Source organism: Hyaena hyaena, unplaced genomic scaffold (assembly GCF_003009895.1).
Source record: "Hyaena hyaena isolate Hyena2069 unplaced genomic scaffold, ASM300989v1 scaffold_67, whole genome shotgun sequence".
Lineage (NCBI taxonomy): Eukaryota > Metazoa > Chordata > Mammalia > Carnivora > Hyaenidae > Hyaena > Hyaena hyaena.
In genome coordinates, this window is record NW_024080699.1 from 4,084,787 (window position 1) to 4,100,829 (window position 16,043).

Genomic DNA, 16,043 nt, shown 5'->3' on the forward strand with positions numbered 1-16,043 from the left:
TGTGGGGGGGGGGGGCGCTGAGCCGTGGCTTCTTGCTTATCTCAGGCCATCTCGTACATGGTGGCCGTGGCAACAGGTGCTTCTGGGAGAAACAGGACATGACCGTGTATGTGGTGGCCTCAGCCAGCATCAAGGCCTATCTGAAGTGTTATCGTGTGCCAGGTGCTGCTCAATGCACGTTGCACGCGGCAGGTGTCACAGCTCCATTGTACAGGTGAGAAAACTGAGATGTTAATTACCTTGCTCTCGGTCGCTTGGCCGGGGCGTGGCAGGGGCTGGGACGGAGACTGGATGCGCCTTCACCCTTTTGCTGTGTGGAGTGTGCGGAATGTCCACTGCCCCTCGACTGGTGAGTTTGTAGAGAGACGGCACCAGCTGAGAGGTGGAAGCCCCTTCCTACGAGGTCTCACACCTGTCCACATGTCTGTGGTCCCTTCCAGTCTGTGCAGAAGGAGTCATTTTCACTGAGGAGCCGTCGGCATGGAGGACAAGGAAGAGGGTGGGGTGTTGGGGGCAGCACTCAGCAACTGTCCTGTCTCACCCTGGGAGCGTTGAGGCATGGCTGCATCTCAGGGCCACCAGAGTCACAGACAGGGACACTCCCCTCCAGGACTTCTAGACAACCCTGTCCCAGCTGGAGAAATAGGCACCACTTCAAAAGGGAAGGGGGTGGGGGGCGCTTCGGACTTCAGAAGCTCAGGGTGGGCGCTTGTCATCCACTTGGCAATTCAATTATGGCCTTTAGAGGCTTACTCCTAGTGACGCCCATGATAATCGTCCCGCACGCAGTGCTCTCTTCACACCACGTGGCTGCCTACCTCCTCTCCTTTGCTCCCGAGAGAAATCCTCTCAGCTGGTTGTACCTACTCCCTATTTTACAGAAGAAGAAACTGGAGGTCCTAGTGGTTGAATAAGGCATCCAGGCTCCACCAAAGAGTCTGTGCAAAGCCGGGACCCGAGCCAGGCTTGGGGGACCCCAAAGCCAACAGCTCTCCACCCCGCATTCGTTCGTATGCCAACCAGGTATATTTTCACACATTTATGTAAGGTGCGTTTTAATCATAGAAGTAATGCTAATCAGCATAGGAAATGGAAACAAAGCCCCTGCACTTCTCAGAAATGACTGCCATTGATGCCGTCTTACATAGCCTTCTGGAAGTTATTTCTGTGTATATTTTTATATGTCGCTGTGTATGCTTGTAGATATTCAAATGATATAACAAACATTATCTGACATCCTTTGCTGTGTATTACAAGGACACAAATACAAGTTTTTTAAATTTCTTCGAGAGCGAGAACAGGGTAGTGGTTTTAAGTACGAACTCTGGGGCCAGAGTGCCTGGGTTGGAATCCCAGCTCTGCCACTTATTGGCTATGTGACCTGGGGTAAGCTGTTTAACCTCTCTGTGCCTCCCTGTCTTCATCTTTACCTGGGGCTGTTAGGTGTCAGGTATTAATTTCCCAGGACTGTGGCAGCTTACGAAAACTGCAGCTTTAAACAGCAGAAACGTATTGCCTCACAATCTGGAGGCCACATCGTGTCTGTAGAACCAGTTCTGTCTGTAGGTGCTGAGGGGGCTCCCCTCCATGCCTCTCTCCTAGCTTCTAGTGGTGGCCATCAGCCCTCGGTGCTCCTGGGCCTGGGGACGTCCCCTTCCAACCGCTCCCTCTGCCTTCACACGGCTTTCCAGGGTCTCTTCACGGGCTTCCCCTCTTCCCACTGGATTTAGGGCCCATCCTAAATCCAGGATGATCTCACCCTTAACTTAATTACATCTACAAAGATCCTCTTTCTAAATAAGTTCACATTCTGAGGTACGAGGGGTTAAAACTTGGACATGCCATTTTGGGGGGCACAGTGCACCCCCTGCATGCAGGTGTGAGGATGACCAGGTTAAGGGATTGTGTGCAGTACTTAGAGCAGACCCACACATGGTTGTGCCGTGGGCTATACTTGTACACCAGACAGGCGGCAGCTGCCCTAATGGGCATTACCAGGGCCCCCTCCCCACCGCCCCCTCTATGTCATCTGTGCACCCATGCACCTTGTACATTTGTCTGGCTAGCCCGTGATATCTGTCACTGGAGCCACACTTGCAGACCTGAGAGCCTGTGAGGGCAGGGACCACGCCTCTCCACCCCGATAGACTCCCTTGATTTTGAATCTGCTTGGGGTTGGGGTCATGGGTGGGACCTGGGTGGCCGTTTGCCTGTCCTCTCCTTGCATCCCACATTCCTCTCCAGTTCTGGCTAAGTCTGCACACAGGAGCCTCAGTTCTCACCATGAAGCGTCACCCAACTTTCTGAGCTGCTTTCCTGGGGCCGGAGTGTTCATGAGCTGGGAAACTTCCGTTCCTTCCTTCCAAACAGGCAGCATCGAGCCGGGCCCCACGCTGTCACCCTTACTGCTCTGACCCCACACCTGGGTGGCCCCCTGAGGCCCGAGCAGAGCTTTGCTCTCCGCACCCAGCTTCATAGGCCTGTGACAGGGACATAGAAACCAGACCAGGGCAACAAGGACATGCCAATGACCCCCTCCCTCCGGGAAGGCGGTGAGAAAGTCCCCCAGAAAGACCAGGTTGCTGCGTCCGTGCTGGGTCCCTGCGGCTCAGGTGAGGGTCTTTGCGAGTGTCAGACCACACTGCCTCTGTCCTCAGAGAGCCGGCCCGGACTGGGGCCCCCGCCAGCGAGCAGAGGAAACACATCGTGAATGATTTCTCTTTCTGGTGGAGTTGCTCTAAAGTTTCTGAGGCTCGGGGCACCTGGGTGGTTCAGTGGGTTAAGCGTCTGACTTCAGCTCAGGTCACGATCTCATAGTGTGTGAGTTCGAGCCCCATGTGCTGACAGCTCAGAGCCTGGAGCCTGCTTCAGATTCTGTGTCTCCCTCTCTCTCTGCCCCTCCCCTGCTCATGCTATTTCTCTGTCTTTCTCAAATATAAATAAAAATATTAAAGTTTCTGAGGCTTGTTACTTTTCTCGAACAGTGCCCTTCATTACATGAGCTGCCTCTGCCTGCATTTGCAGGGCCTTCCTCTGGAGTTGGGCTGCTGAGGGAGAGGACGTGGGTGTCAGGGTCACCTGCTCTGCCAGCAGATGGCAGAGAAGGATGGAGCTGAGGTGCTCTGAGTCCTGGAAGCACTCGAGCCCCGAAGGAATGAGGTCATGAGGGCGTCTGCTCTGGCCAGGCCAAAGAAGGCCAGCAGGGCCAGACCCTCTGATCCCCAAATCCCTGCTTGCTTTGGGTTTGGGTCATCTGGGCTCTCTGAGCGCCCACTTGCGACCGCAAATGCAGGAGCCAGTGACGGGGCTCGGGGCTGGGCTGGCGGGCTCAAGCACAGTAGCAAAGGTGGCAATACCCAGAACTGGGACCGTGTCGGACTTGGTTTCGCTGCTGTGATTACTGGTATTGAGCAGCCTGGCCACCTCAGCTCCAACTGCCAGGGACTGTCACTGAGCCCACAGGGCGCTGGAGCTTGGGGGTTGCCCCTGGGGCCAGATGCTGTCTTGGGTACAAGCCAAGTGCAGCACACAGACATCTACCCCAGTCCAAGTCCTAAAATCAAAGCTACAAAGGGGGAGAACTGTAATAAGAAGAACTCAGCTGGAGGGTTGGAGTGATAGAAAAACAGTAGTTAACGTCTGCTGAGTTGTGCTAAGCACCCGACAGACCTCCATCTCACCGAATGTTCATAACAACCCTATTAGGTAAGGGTTGTTGTTACAGATGCTTAAACTGAAGCCCAGAGAAGCAACTGTAACTGGCCAGAAGTCACACAGTCTGGATTCGAACCCAGGGCTTCTAGTATAGCACACAGTCTTCCTTTCAGTGGGTCTCGAGGGACGGGGAGAACTTTATCCCCAGTAGTTTACTATAAAATATTTTATTTACTTTAAGTTTATTTATTTTGAGAGAGAGATAAGGAAAGGGAGGAGCAGGCAGAGGGGGAGGGAGAGAGAATCCCAAGCAGGCTTCCCACTGTGAACGCAGAGCCCAACGCAGGACTCGAACTCATGAACCATAAGATCGTAACTTGAGCTGAAACCAAGAGTTGAACGTGTAACTGACCGAGCCACCCACGCGCCCCTAAAAGATTTTAAACATGCAGAAGAGTTGAAAGAATTTTGCAGTAAACACCCATATACTCACCACTTAACCTTAATGTTTTGGTATATTTACTTTATTACACGTCCATCTATCCCTCTATACTCCTTTGAATCCATGTTACTTTTTTAACGTATTTCAAAGAACGTTTCGGGCACCCCACCCTGGATTTATTAACATATATATCATTAACTCGAGTTCTGTATTCATTTATGGTGCGCTTTTATTGTTTTGGTGTAAAGTTTACATACGATGCAACTTAAATATATACATCTCAGTGTACCGCTTGGACTTCATACAAATGGATTCACACAGTACGTATATTTTTCTGCATTTGGCTTCCTTCACTCAGTACGTTTTTTTTTTTTTTTTAATTTTTTTTTTTTTTTCTAGGAGAGAGAGACAGAGACAGCGTGAGCAGGGGAGGGTCAGAGAGAGAGGGAGTCACAGATTGAAACAGGCTCCAGGCTCTGAGCCGGCAGTCAGCACAGAGCCCGACGCGGGGCTCGAACCCACGAACCGCGAGATCATGACCTAAGCGAAAGTCGGACACTTAACCGACTAAGCCACCCAGGCGCCCCATCACTCAGTACGTTTTAAGGCTCATCCATGGTTGTGAGGACTAGCACTTCCTAGTCTGTTGGGTGAGGTACCGCTGTCTGTTGTTCATTCTGCCATTGATGGGCCCCAGGACCAGTTTCAGGCTATTGTGAGCAGAGCTGCCATAAATATTCATGTCCAGGTCTTTGTGTGGACATCCACTTTCCTTTCTCTTGGGTGGACGCCCCCGAGTGGGATGACTGGTCCAGATGCTAGGTGTCTGTTTAGATTTATATGGAAAAAAAAAAAATCAAGCAAAGCAAAAAATACCTGCCTTTTTCGGGGTGCCTGGGTGGCCCAGTCAGTTGAGCGTCTGACCCTTGATTTCAGCTCAGGTCATGATCCCAGCGTCGTGGGATTGAGCCTTGTGTCGGGCTCTGTGCTGAGCAAGGAGCCTACTTAAGATTCTCTCTTTCCCAGGGCGCCTGAGTGACTCAGTTGTTTAAGCATTCGACTTTGGTTCAGGTCATGACCTCACAGTTTGTGGGTTCAAGCCCCGCGTTGGGCTCTGTGCTGACAGCTCAGAGCCTGGAGCCTGCTTTGGATTCTGTGTCTGCCCCTCCCCTGCTCATGCTCTGTCTCTCAATAATAAATAAATGTTTAAAAAAATTTTTTAAGATTTTTTTCTTTCCCTCCCTCTGCCCTTCTCCCGCACTCATGCTCTCTCTCTCTAAAATAAAATTAAATAAATAAATAAATAAATGGAAAACCTGCCTTTTCCAAAGTGGTTGTGCCAATTTACATTCTGTCCAATAACATGTGAGTTCTGATTACTTCCTCACCAGCTTGTGATGTCAGTCTTTTTAATTTTAGCCATCCTAGTGGCTGTGTTGTGGTGTCTCATTGTGGTTTTGATTTGCATTTCCCTAATGACTAATGACGTTGGGCAGTCTTTCACCCGCTTGCCAGCCATTCGAGTGCCTTCTCCCTTGAGGTATTTTCAAATCTTTTGCCTGTTTTTTAACATCAACTTGCTTGTTCTCTGTTAGGTGTATGCTTTGCAGATATCTTCCCCGAGCCTACGGTTTGCGTATTCATTTTCTTCACGAGGTGTTTTGACGGACACACGTCTAAATTTTGGTGTGTTTAATTTATCCATCTTTCCTTGTGTGGCTCTCGCTTTCTGGTCCAATCCACTAAACGTTTGCCTGCCCATTGGAGAAAATGTTGGGAGGAGGTAACAGGGAACCTGGAGGAATTGCAGATGGACAGAGCAGGGTGGGGAGGCCCAGGTTCTGCTGAGCTGATGGAGGGCAGCCCTTTGTAGGGGAGTTTGCAGAGGGTACAGGGCTCAGAAAGGGAATGCCTTTTGTATTAGGAGGCTGGATTGGTTCCTTTAGGCAGTACGATCCATGGAAGGTTTCAGAGCAGGAAGGGATGTGATTACAAGGGAGAGATGGCCCAGTGCCCATGACGTTGGAGGCTGGGCAGTTTCTCCTTGGTCACCGTGTCTCCCGGACACAGGTGGGACTCCCAGGGAGCTGGGGGCAGGGAACGGCTTCATCTCTGGACGCTTGAAGACTCTCCATGGGCCCAGAAGCCACCCCACGAGGTCATGGAGGGCCCATTTCCTGCTGAGGAAGCTTGCGTGGTAGGGAGCTAGCTGCTGACCAGAAGCCCAGGGAAGGTGTTCACATACATGGATTTAGAGCCAACTCTGCCAGTGGCTCCAGATTCTAACAGAGACCCCCACCCTGCCCCTCTGACCCCCCTCCCCCACCCCCACACTTGCCAAGCCCCTAGGCTTCTGGCTAAGGTTGCTCAAAGGCCTTTGCGCTTCCCCAGATCTCTGCATCCTTGCTACGGCTCAGCACAACCTAAAACACTCTAGGCCACTGATTTGCCTTGTCTGTCACCCGGCCCCTCTCCTTGACATGAGGTTTGTTGTTTTTGTTTGTTTGTTTGTTTGTTTTCTCTGCTCAAACCCAGTGCCTGGCACCACATCTGGACCCGCAGATTGTTCATAGTACAAGTGAAAGCAAGACAGACCCCCGCCTTTCTCCCAGAGCCTGTTTGTTTGATCACGGCCTTGATTCCGCAAGACAAAATGAGGATCTTTGTCCCCAAAGCCCAGGCCCCCTGCCTCGGGCCACCCAGTAAGTGGAGGAATATACTGAACCACCTCCTGCCCATCGCATAGAAAACGGACTCTGAGGGACGGGACTTTTCAAGGCCTGAGCCCAGCTAGGGGCAGAGAAGGAGTTGGAGCTCTCCTCCCAGCTGCCATTAGAGCCCTAAGCAGCCCCTGGGGAGAGGAGGCCCCAGGCCCAGCAAGGAGGTTTAAAGATGATCAGAAGCCTTTGTTTCCAGAAGATAGTTTTGTGTTTCCAAGGGTCGGGGGAGGGGTTAGAGGAAACTAACAGGCCCCACGATGCTTCTTTTCTGGGTAATTCTGGCCTCCACCCTTTTCACTTCTTTCCCAGAGATGGCGGTGGCCACCCTCATCCTTCAGGGCCTGGGAAGAGATTACATCAGTATCAGCTGGGCTGCCCTGCACTTGAACTCCAAATGAGGCCCGCCGGGCCCCCGTCCCATGGCCCGTGGACACCCATTGGGCGGCCCTCCTGCCCCCTCCCGGCCCACTCCTGTTGTCCTGGTGACCAGCACACTTCTCTGCGTGGACCCAGAGGGGAAACCCACCAGTATCCATGAAGCACGTACAGCATCTGTGAGACGGACAGCTTCTTGAGGAGTTTGGGAGTTTGGGGTGGGGGGGTCAGGAGGGAATTTTAGTTCCCACCACATTGCATCGCCACACACCTCCCTAGTCGGGCCTCCGCAAACCCCGGCTTCTCAAACAGCACAGCGCGGCCAGACCTGTTTAATCCAGCACTTCCCAGCCTCCCACCAACCTAAGACCTGCCAGGACCTGCCCTTCCCTTTAGGAAATGCTGTTCCCTCCTCAGGACTTCTGGGTCTTGCAGCCCTCTGACCCCGCCCCGCCCCGCCACCACCTGGTTCCAATTGTCTGTGCCTGTAACGGGGCTCATTCCTGGCCTGGTGCCTTCCCAGGGCAGCTCCTTACAGCATCCGCTAGCCAGGGTCACAGGCAAGAGAGGGGCACCAGCCACATCTTCCTGGCTGTGTAACTGCCCCCCTCTGTCTGATGAAGGGTCTCATCCCTGCAGGTATCCTGAGATTTAGCTCCTCAGAATCAAAACTCCTGTGTGTACAGGAGGTCCGGTGGAGTGGGCGTCTGGGGAAGGGTCCGAGATCTCTTCAACTGGGCCTCTACTTTGGTTTTGCTCTTTCTTAGGCCTGTAATAGGCCTCCTTCTCCCCCCTGACCTGTCCTCACCCTGGGGGAGCAGAGAGTGTTGACTGGGAGGGACATTAGGGAATCTTCTGGAAATGTCTGTATCAACAAAATAGAACTATAATGCAAGCCACAAATGAAGTTTTAAATTTTCTCATAGGCACATTAAAAAAGTAGAATGAGGAACGCCTGGGTGGGTTACCTCAGTTAAGCATCCGACTTTGGCTCAGGTCATGATCTCATGGTTCATGGGTTTGAGCCCCGCATCGGGCTCTGCACTGACAGTGTGGAGTCTGCTCAGAATTCTCTCTCTCCCTCTCTCCACCCCTCCCCGCCAAAATAAATAAACAAATGAACTTTAAAATAAGGTAGGAAGACATGGTGAAATTAATTTTAATTATATTTTATTTAACCCAGTATACTCAATTATCATTTCAACATGTCATCAAAATAAAATATTATTAATGAGCTATTTTATAGACTTTTTTTCATATCAAGACTTCAAATCCTGTGTGTATTTTATACTCACAGCAGGTCTCAATTCAGTCACCCCACTTTTAAGAGCTCAGTAGCACCAGTCTCTATCTGGGTGGTAGTTACACGGGTATAGACATATGTAAAAATTATGTCTAGATGTGTACTCAAGACTTGTATGTTCAACTGTGTGTAAATTACCCTTTAGTTTAAAAGTTTTTAAGGGGCTCCTGGGTGGCTCAGTCGGGTAAGGGTCCAACTCTTGGTGTCGGCTCAGGTCATGATCTTGTGGTTCGTGAGTTTGAACCCTGTATCAGGCTCCACACCCACAGGACAGAGCCTGCTTGGGATTCTCTCTCTCTCCCTCTCTCTCTCTCTCAAAATAAATAAATAAACAAAAAAAGAATAAAAGGGGCCCCTCGGGTGGCTCAATTGTAAGCATCTGACTTCAACTCAAGTCATGATCTCATAGTTCATGAGTTCAAGTCCCACATCGGTGAGCTCGAACCCGGCTTCAGAAAAAATACCAGCTCTGCTTTGAGTGAACCCTGCTTCTCTCTCTCTCTCTCTCTCTCTCTCTCTGCCCCTCGTGGGACTCTCTCTCTCTACCCGTGACTCACATGCACCCCCCTCTCTCTTTCTCAAAAAAATAAATAAATAAATAATAAAAGTTTTTTTTAAAAAATCCTCCTAGAAATCTATTCAAATGCCTGCTGTGTTTCCCAGAAGCCAGCCTGGCTTGGAATTAGCTACTTCAGTCACCCTGTGCTTCTGTTCTGTTTATTCTACTCTGTGCTTCCGCGGGTTGTTTCTGTACATATCCAACCCATCTTATTATTAAGCACCCTAAGGTGAAGATCATGGTTCATTTATTTTTTAATTCCCCAAAGGACTACTGGCTTCGTAGATGCTACATGAATAAGTGATTCATTGCACTGAATCCCCGCTCGTTAGACACCGCTCTCTGGAATGGCTGCAGGATGGGCTAATCCTTTGCTTCTGTTCTCAGTCCTATTCCAGATGCTGGCAAACAAGAAGGAGAGGAAGAGGAGGAGGAAGGTGGCATGGGGCCGTGTCTGCCAGTCACCCCAAAGAACTGCCTTCCACGGCGGGGTATCAGCGTCCTGGAGAAGCTCATCAAAACCTGCCCGGTGTGGCTGCAGCTGGGTCTGGGCCAGCTGGAGGCAGCCAGGATCCTGCAGCAGGAGGCGGCTGGGGTGAGTCGGGGGCTCTTCATCTTGTGACTGGTGGGTGGGCACGGCCTCGAGGAGCTGCCTGGGCTCCCCCCAAGCAGCTCGCCTCTGCGCAGCTGTCCATCTCCTTTCCTTTCTTGGGTTTATCAGCTTTCCGACTGGGGTGTTTTTCCCCCGACCTCAGGAGCGAGAGACTGGCTGGAGGTCTGGTGTACCCGCTGGAGAGCAAGGGCCTGTATAGCTGGCATGGGCTGTCTGGGCATTTGGGCACCTGCACTGACACTGGGAGAAGAAAGGGAATGCCTCCAATATTAGGAGACTGGATTGGATCCTGTGGACAGGACCAGGCATCCGGGACCAGAGGTTATCAGCTAGAGGGAACTAAGAAATCATTTTATACCCTTATTTGACGTATGAGAATAAGGGGGCTGTGTGATGCAGGCAAAAGATTTTCTGGAGTCAGGCTCTGGGAGCTGAGTGAGCAGCTTAGATTTTCTGAGCCTCGCTTTTTCTCATGTTGAAATGGGGCCATTAATGGGGCACCTGGGTGGCTCAGTCGGTTAGGCATCTGACTTCAGCTCAAGTCATGATCTCACAGTCCGTGAGCTCAAGCCCCCGCATCGGGCTCTGTGCTAACAGCTCAGAGCCTGGAGCCTGCTTCAGATTCTGTGTCTCCCTCTCTCTCGGCTGTTATCTGCTCACACTCTGTCTCACTCTGTCTCTCTCTGCATCTCAAAACTGAGTGAATGTTAAAAATTTTGTTTTGAAACGAGGCCATTAATTAAAGTACTTTGCTCTGGGTGATATGAACATTACAGGGGGAGAAAGATGGGTAGATAGTGAGTCAGAGCTCATCAAATGCCACCTACTGCCACCCCACACATTTTCTGTTCCATGCCACTTCCTTTTTAAAAAACATTTAATTTGTTTAATTATAAAAGTGATAAGCATACATATTTGCTGTAAAAAAAAAAAGTCAAACTGGACAGAAGTGACAAAGTAAAAGTAGAGTCTTCTCAAAGTGTTTGCCACATAGTCTCTTTCAACTTTACCTACTTCCCAGAAGTCTTTTCTCGGTTTTGTTTTTTTAGTGAGGTGAAATTCACAAAACAGAAAATTAACGATTGTCAGGTGCACCGTTTAGTATGGTCCCAGTGTTGTGCGGGCACCAGCTCTGTCTAGGTCCCAGACATTTCCTGGCCCTGACATGAAGCCCTGCCTCCAGTCCCCGTGGACTGCCCGCCCCCCCCAGCATCCAGTCTGCTGCAGAAGCCACTTTTGCTCAAAGTGCATGGTGTGTCCCTCCAGGCGTCCCTTATGCAGAGTCCCACGTTGATGGCGGCCAGGATTCACCTGGTACTTACCGCGTCCGAGGCACTAGTCTAAGGCCAGTATGTGAATCTCCCTCTTTGTGTTCCCAGCAGCCCTCCGAGATAAGCATTACAATTATGCCCATTTTATAGAACAGGTGACTGGGAGGCAAAGAAGTTGAGTGACCTCCCCCTGGTGACTCAGTGAGCAAGTGACTCAGTCTGACTGCTGCTGTGCTGTGTCACACACGTGCAGGTGTGTGCACACACACACTGCACGCGCAGGTGGAATCCCGCCTCTTGGCCGCTCACCTCCACTGGGCTCACCTTCGATGCAGTGTGTGGTGCCACGCGCGCTGGAGACTAGTCCAAGCTCCCGAATGCACGGGGCTCATTGGTTAGTGGACTCATTCACCTTGGACTAGATAAAATTCATCAAGTCAGCAGTTCCAGAATTACCGGAACTTAGGGGCCTTGGGCAACGTCCCAGCCTCCCCTTGTCACAGACGCCCCTGCCACGGGGACTGGGGACCATAGAGGCCCCACAGCCCAGCAGGATCCTGCCCAGCCTGAGGTCAGCCTCCTCTAGGTATGGTGGCAGGTGCCCTGCGGGCCAGGCCAGTCCCACCACAGCACTAGGGCAGCCTGGGAGTCTGTAGATCCCTCTGGAGGGATGAGCAGGGAGGGGGCTTGAGGAGGGGGCGACTATGGTGCTCAGAAAACAAGGTCTGTTTTTTTCGTCCCTCCCCACCACTAAGTGTTCTGTTTGGAACTGACTGAGGGCTTCGGAGCAGATGATAAAACTATGTGGAAAACGGAGTCGGGGGCTCATGCATGCCAGTGAGTGTCCCAGTCAGTGTCAGGAGGGTGTGGGGGGGAAGGTGCATCTCCAGGAAAGGCTGGGCTGGGCGTACGTCTTCACTGCTCTGCCAAAAGGTTCAGCCCTCTCTTCAAAAACTTCAAGATTAAAATAACGATAGTGGTTCTATGTGAAGAATCCTCACTGATGCCAAGCCCTGTCCTGGCATTAATGTCAAGCACTGTATGATCTCATTGCATTGAATCCTTGTGATAAGTCTGTGGGGCCGACTCTGCTATTATCCCCAACTTACAGATGATGAAACTGAGGCTAAGAGGAATGTTTCTAGGTTGGGCTTCCCTAGAAGCAGACCCCGAGATGAGGATTTGAGTTCAAGAAGTTTGTTTGGAAGGTGAGGCCAGGGAGCACCAGCAGGGGAAGGTAAGACAGGGAAGGGAGGCAGCTAAGAAATGGTATGTGATCCTGCAAGTTACCTCCTGGCGCAAGAGGAGCTGAATCTCGCCGGAGCACTCCGGGAGCCAGTGTAGAACACCCATCTCAAGGTCATCCCACCCGAGGGGCGAGAAAGCTGTTGTTGTCCACCAACCCCTGAGAGCCGTTGGTTCAGGGCCGTGGGATATGACGATTCGTGTTCCAGTACCTCCTCTCTGCCCTGAGTATGAGAAGATCTGACCCTGGCCAGAAAGAGATGCTGGGCTGTGGAGTGATGTGGGCAGACTTCCTGGAGGAAGCAGATGCTGTGCTGGGTCATGCAGCATGGTTGGGCAGGACTGAGATGGGGGACCTGAGAGGGTTTGTTAGAGGGTTGGGGGTGTGAGAACCGTACAGGCTGAGCCCCAGAGGGGGGCGCGAGCTGGGCTGGGGCACGCGGGGATGGACCTGTGACCGGGGCCTGAGTCTAGCACATAGAAAGCTTCTCCAAGGCTGCGTTCTAAAGTGCCACCATGCCCAGAGGCCTGAATCTGATCCGGGGAGTAAGACACAGCTAACGGTAAGAGGGAAGGCGACTGCCCTAAGGGAGCTCAGCCAGGCCTTCGCTCGGAGGCTGCAGGGGCCAGGCCAGCCCTGAGGACAACAGAAGTAGAGCAGATGCGCCTCCCATCGCCTTCCCTGTGCTCTGCCTTTACCCCTGACGCTTCCCTGTGCGCCTCTATATTTTCAAGCAGAAGCAAAATCCTAAGCTCATGCTCTGGTAATGATTGGCCAATTTACCCAGAGTTTTACCCAGAGTTTCTCTGCACAACCTCATCCATTCTCACGGCGATTTCTGTCAGGCAGTGAGTGTTCTTAGTGTCCTCATTTCCAGATGAGGAAGCAAAGGCCCTTTGCTGGGTGACTTCATCCCACACAATGGTCTGAAGCTCAGCCAGAGCGTTGCTTTCTTTGTTTTTAAAGCTGCAGACACTGCAAGTGACCTCCAGGCTGTGAGAGAGAGAAGGGTCTTCAGAGATGGCCCAGACCCACCCTTCCTGATGAGGAGAGTACTTCCTCCTGTCCATGCGAATGGTTGGGAGACCGGGCATCCTGCCCCCATACCCCCCTCTCACCAGCATCTCTGTGACCTTGACCACGTCCACCCCTCTCTATCTCCCCTCCCTGCAGCCTGGTTCTCTGATAAGGTATTGGGAACATACTGGCCCATCTTTTATTTGTGTGTATCCAGAAACAAGGCGATCAAAAAGCCACCTTTATTCCATCTGCACCCAAACGTTGTTGTGGGGTTTTTTTTTAATATTTATTTTAGAAACTTTAGATTTGCAGAACAGTTGCAAAGATAGTATAAGGAGTTCCCAAATAGTCCTCACCCGGTTTCTGCTCTTGGTAACATCTAACATTAGTAGGATACACTTGTCACAATTAATGAAACACTATTGATACATTTGAGTTAACTAAAGCCCACGGCCTGTACCCAGTGTCCCCTGCAAGGCACCGCATTACATTGTGTCTTCTCAGGCTCCTCTTGATTGTGACAGTTTCTCAGGCTTTCTTTGTTTTCGATGGCCTTGACAGTTGTGAGGAATACAGGTATTTTAAGGTATTTTGTAGGAGGACCCTCAGTTGGGGTTAATCTGATTGTTAGACTAGGGTTCTGGGTTAAGGCAGAGGAAGACCATAGAAGAAAGGTGCTGTTCTTATCACATCGTATGTCAAAGGCACCTACTATCGACACAACTTACCACTCACTGTTAATTTTGACCTTGATCACCTGGCTGAGGTTGTGCTTATCGGTTGCCCCTCAGCAAAGTTACTCTTTCCCCTCCCATACTGCCCTCTTTGGAAGGAAGCCACTGTGCACAGCCCACCCTTAGGGAGTAAGGGGAGTCCCTACTACCTACATAAATTATTTGGAGCTCTTCTGCACAAGATCCTTTTTGTCTCTTCTCCACTTATTTATTTATTTATTTATTTATTTTTAATGTTTATTTATTTGAGAAAGAGCGTGTGAGAGCATGAGTGGGGGAGGGGCAGAGAGAGAGGGAGACACAGAGTCTGAAGCAGGCTTCAGGCTCTGAGTTGTCAGCACAGAGCCCGACGCGGGGCTCGAACCCACAAACTGTGAGGTCATGGCCTGAGCTGGAGTCGGACACTTAACCGACCAACCAAGCAACCCAGGCACCCTCCATTTGCTTGTTTATCCAATCATTTAGTTGTATCAATATGGATTCATGGATATTGATTTCATGCTTTGGGTTATAATCCAATTCTGTGTTAATTATTTTGTTGCTCAAATTGTTCCAACTTTGGCCTTGGCCATTGGGAGCTCTTTTGATTGGCTCCCAAGTCCCTTTGACATACGCCCATCATCGTGTATGTATGTGTGTGTTTGGTCATTGGAGCACTTCCTTACTTTCCGACCCTGCATTCTCCAGGATTGTCTTGTAGATTTCTTTCTTTCTTTTTTTTTTTAATGCTTATTTATTTTTGAAAGACAGCATGAGCAGGGGAGAGGCAGAGAGAGCTGGAGACACAGAATCCGAAGCAGGCTCCAGGCTCTAAGCTGTTAGCACAGAGCCTGACACGGGGCTCAAACTCACAAGCCAGGAGATCATGACCTGAGCTGAAGTCAGATGCTTACCTGACTGACCCACCCAGGTGCCCCTGTATAATTCCTGTCCCAGTCCTAGGATCAGCCATTTCTCCAGGAAGCCCTGGTTCCTTTCATTAGTGAATAATATTAGAAAGCAAGATCTGGGTCGCCTGGGTGGCTCAGTCGGTTAAGCATCCGACTTCGGCTCAGGTCATGATCTCACGGTTTGTGGGTTCGAGCCCCATGTCGGGCTCTGTGCTGACAGCCAGTTCAGAGCCTGAAACCTGTTTCAGATTCTGTGTCTTCCTCTGTCTCTGACCCTCCCCTGCTCACGCTGTCTCTCTCTCTCTCTCTCTCTCAGAAATAAATAAAACATTAAAAAAAAAAAAAGCAAGATCTGGGTGTTATGTGTGTTTATTGCTACTGGGGTGTCATTGCTTGCAGGACGGAAGATAGCTTTTAATGAAAGAATTCTCTTGTAAGATTGCTTTTGTAGTAGGGGGTTAGCTAAAGAGTTGCAGTAGCCTACATTGTGATATAGGCCAGCCATGTAGGTGGTTCAAGGCACCTTCCCCAGGTGTGAGCCAAGGAATACCAGTTCCGTTCAAGATTAGTTTGGCAAGGGGTGGGCGCCTGGGTGGCTCAGTTGGTTAAGCATCTGACTCTTGATTTCACCTCAGGTCATAATCTCATGAACTGTGAGATCATTTGTTACGTCCCAGCTTTGTGCTGATAACGTGAAGCCTGCTTGGGATTCTCTTTCTCCCTCTCTCTGCCCATCCCCGGCTCATGCTCTCTCAAAATAAATAAATAAACTTTAAAAAAAGATTAGTTTGGCAAAATGATCAGGGAAGCCCCTCTCTTGCCCCTTGGGGTGCTTGGGGCCAGGAAGAAAGCACAGTCAACACTTACGGCAGATCTGCTGTGTGCCACACACCATCTCTCATCTTTCCAGCAGCCCTGCAGTACAGGGATGGGCTTTCTGTTTTATACTGAGGAAACTCACCTCCGATTGTAAGGAGTCTGCCCTGAGTAATATGGCTGCTAAATGGTGAAATGTGATTGGAAGCCACCAACTGACTGCCTTCAAAGACTTCAAAAAACGCAATGTCTCTGCCTCATTCCCAGAAATGCTGGTTGTTTTTTGTTTGGTTGTTTTTTGGTCTGGAGTAAGGGCTCAGGCAGCAGCATGTTTTAAAAGCCCTGTAGGTGATTCTGATGTGCAGCCAGGATTGAGAAACTCCACGCCGTGCTCCCACTT

General features: G+C 50.7%; 1 protein-coding gene across 3 annotated transcripts in view; it reads left to right on the forward strand.

Moving 5' to 3' along the window:
• RIN3 (Ras and Rab interactor 3) overlaps nt 1-16,043 on the forward strand; it is a 119,578-nt gene that overhangs the window by 28,268 nt on the left and 75,267 nt on the right. For all 3 annotated transcript variants that reach the window (XM_039232503.1, XM_039232504.1, XM_039232505.1), the window contains one exon: nt 9,441-9,648. In XM_039232503.1, coding sequence (XP_039088434.1) covers nt 9,441-9,648 — 208 coding nt within the window. The remainder of the gene's footprint in view (nt 1-9,440; nt 9,649-16,043) is intronic.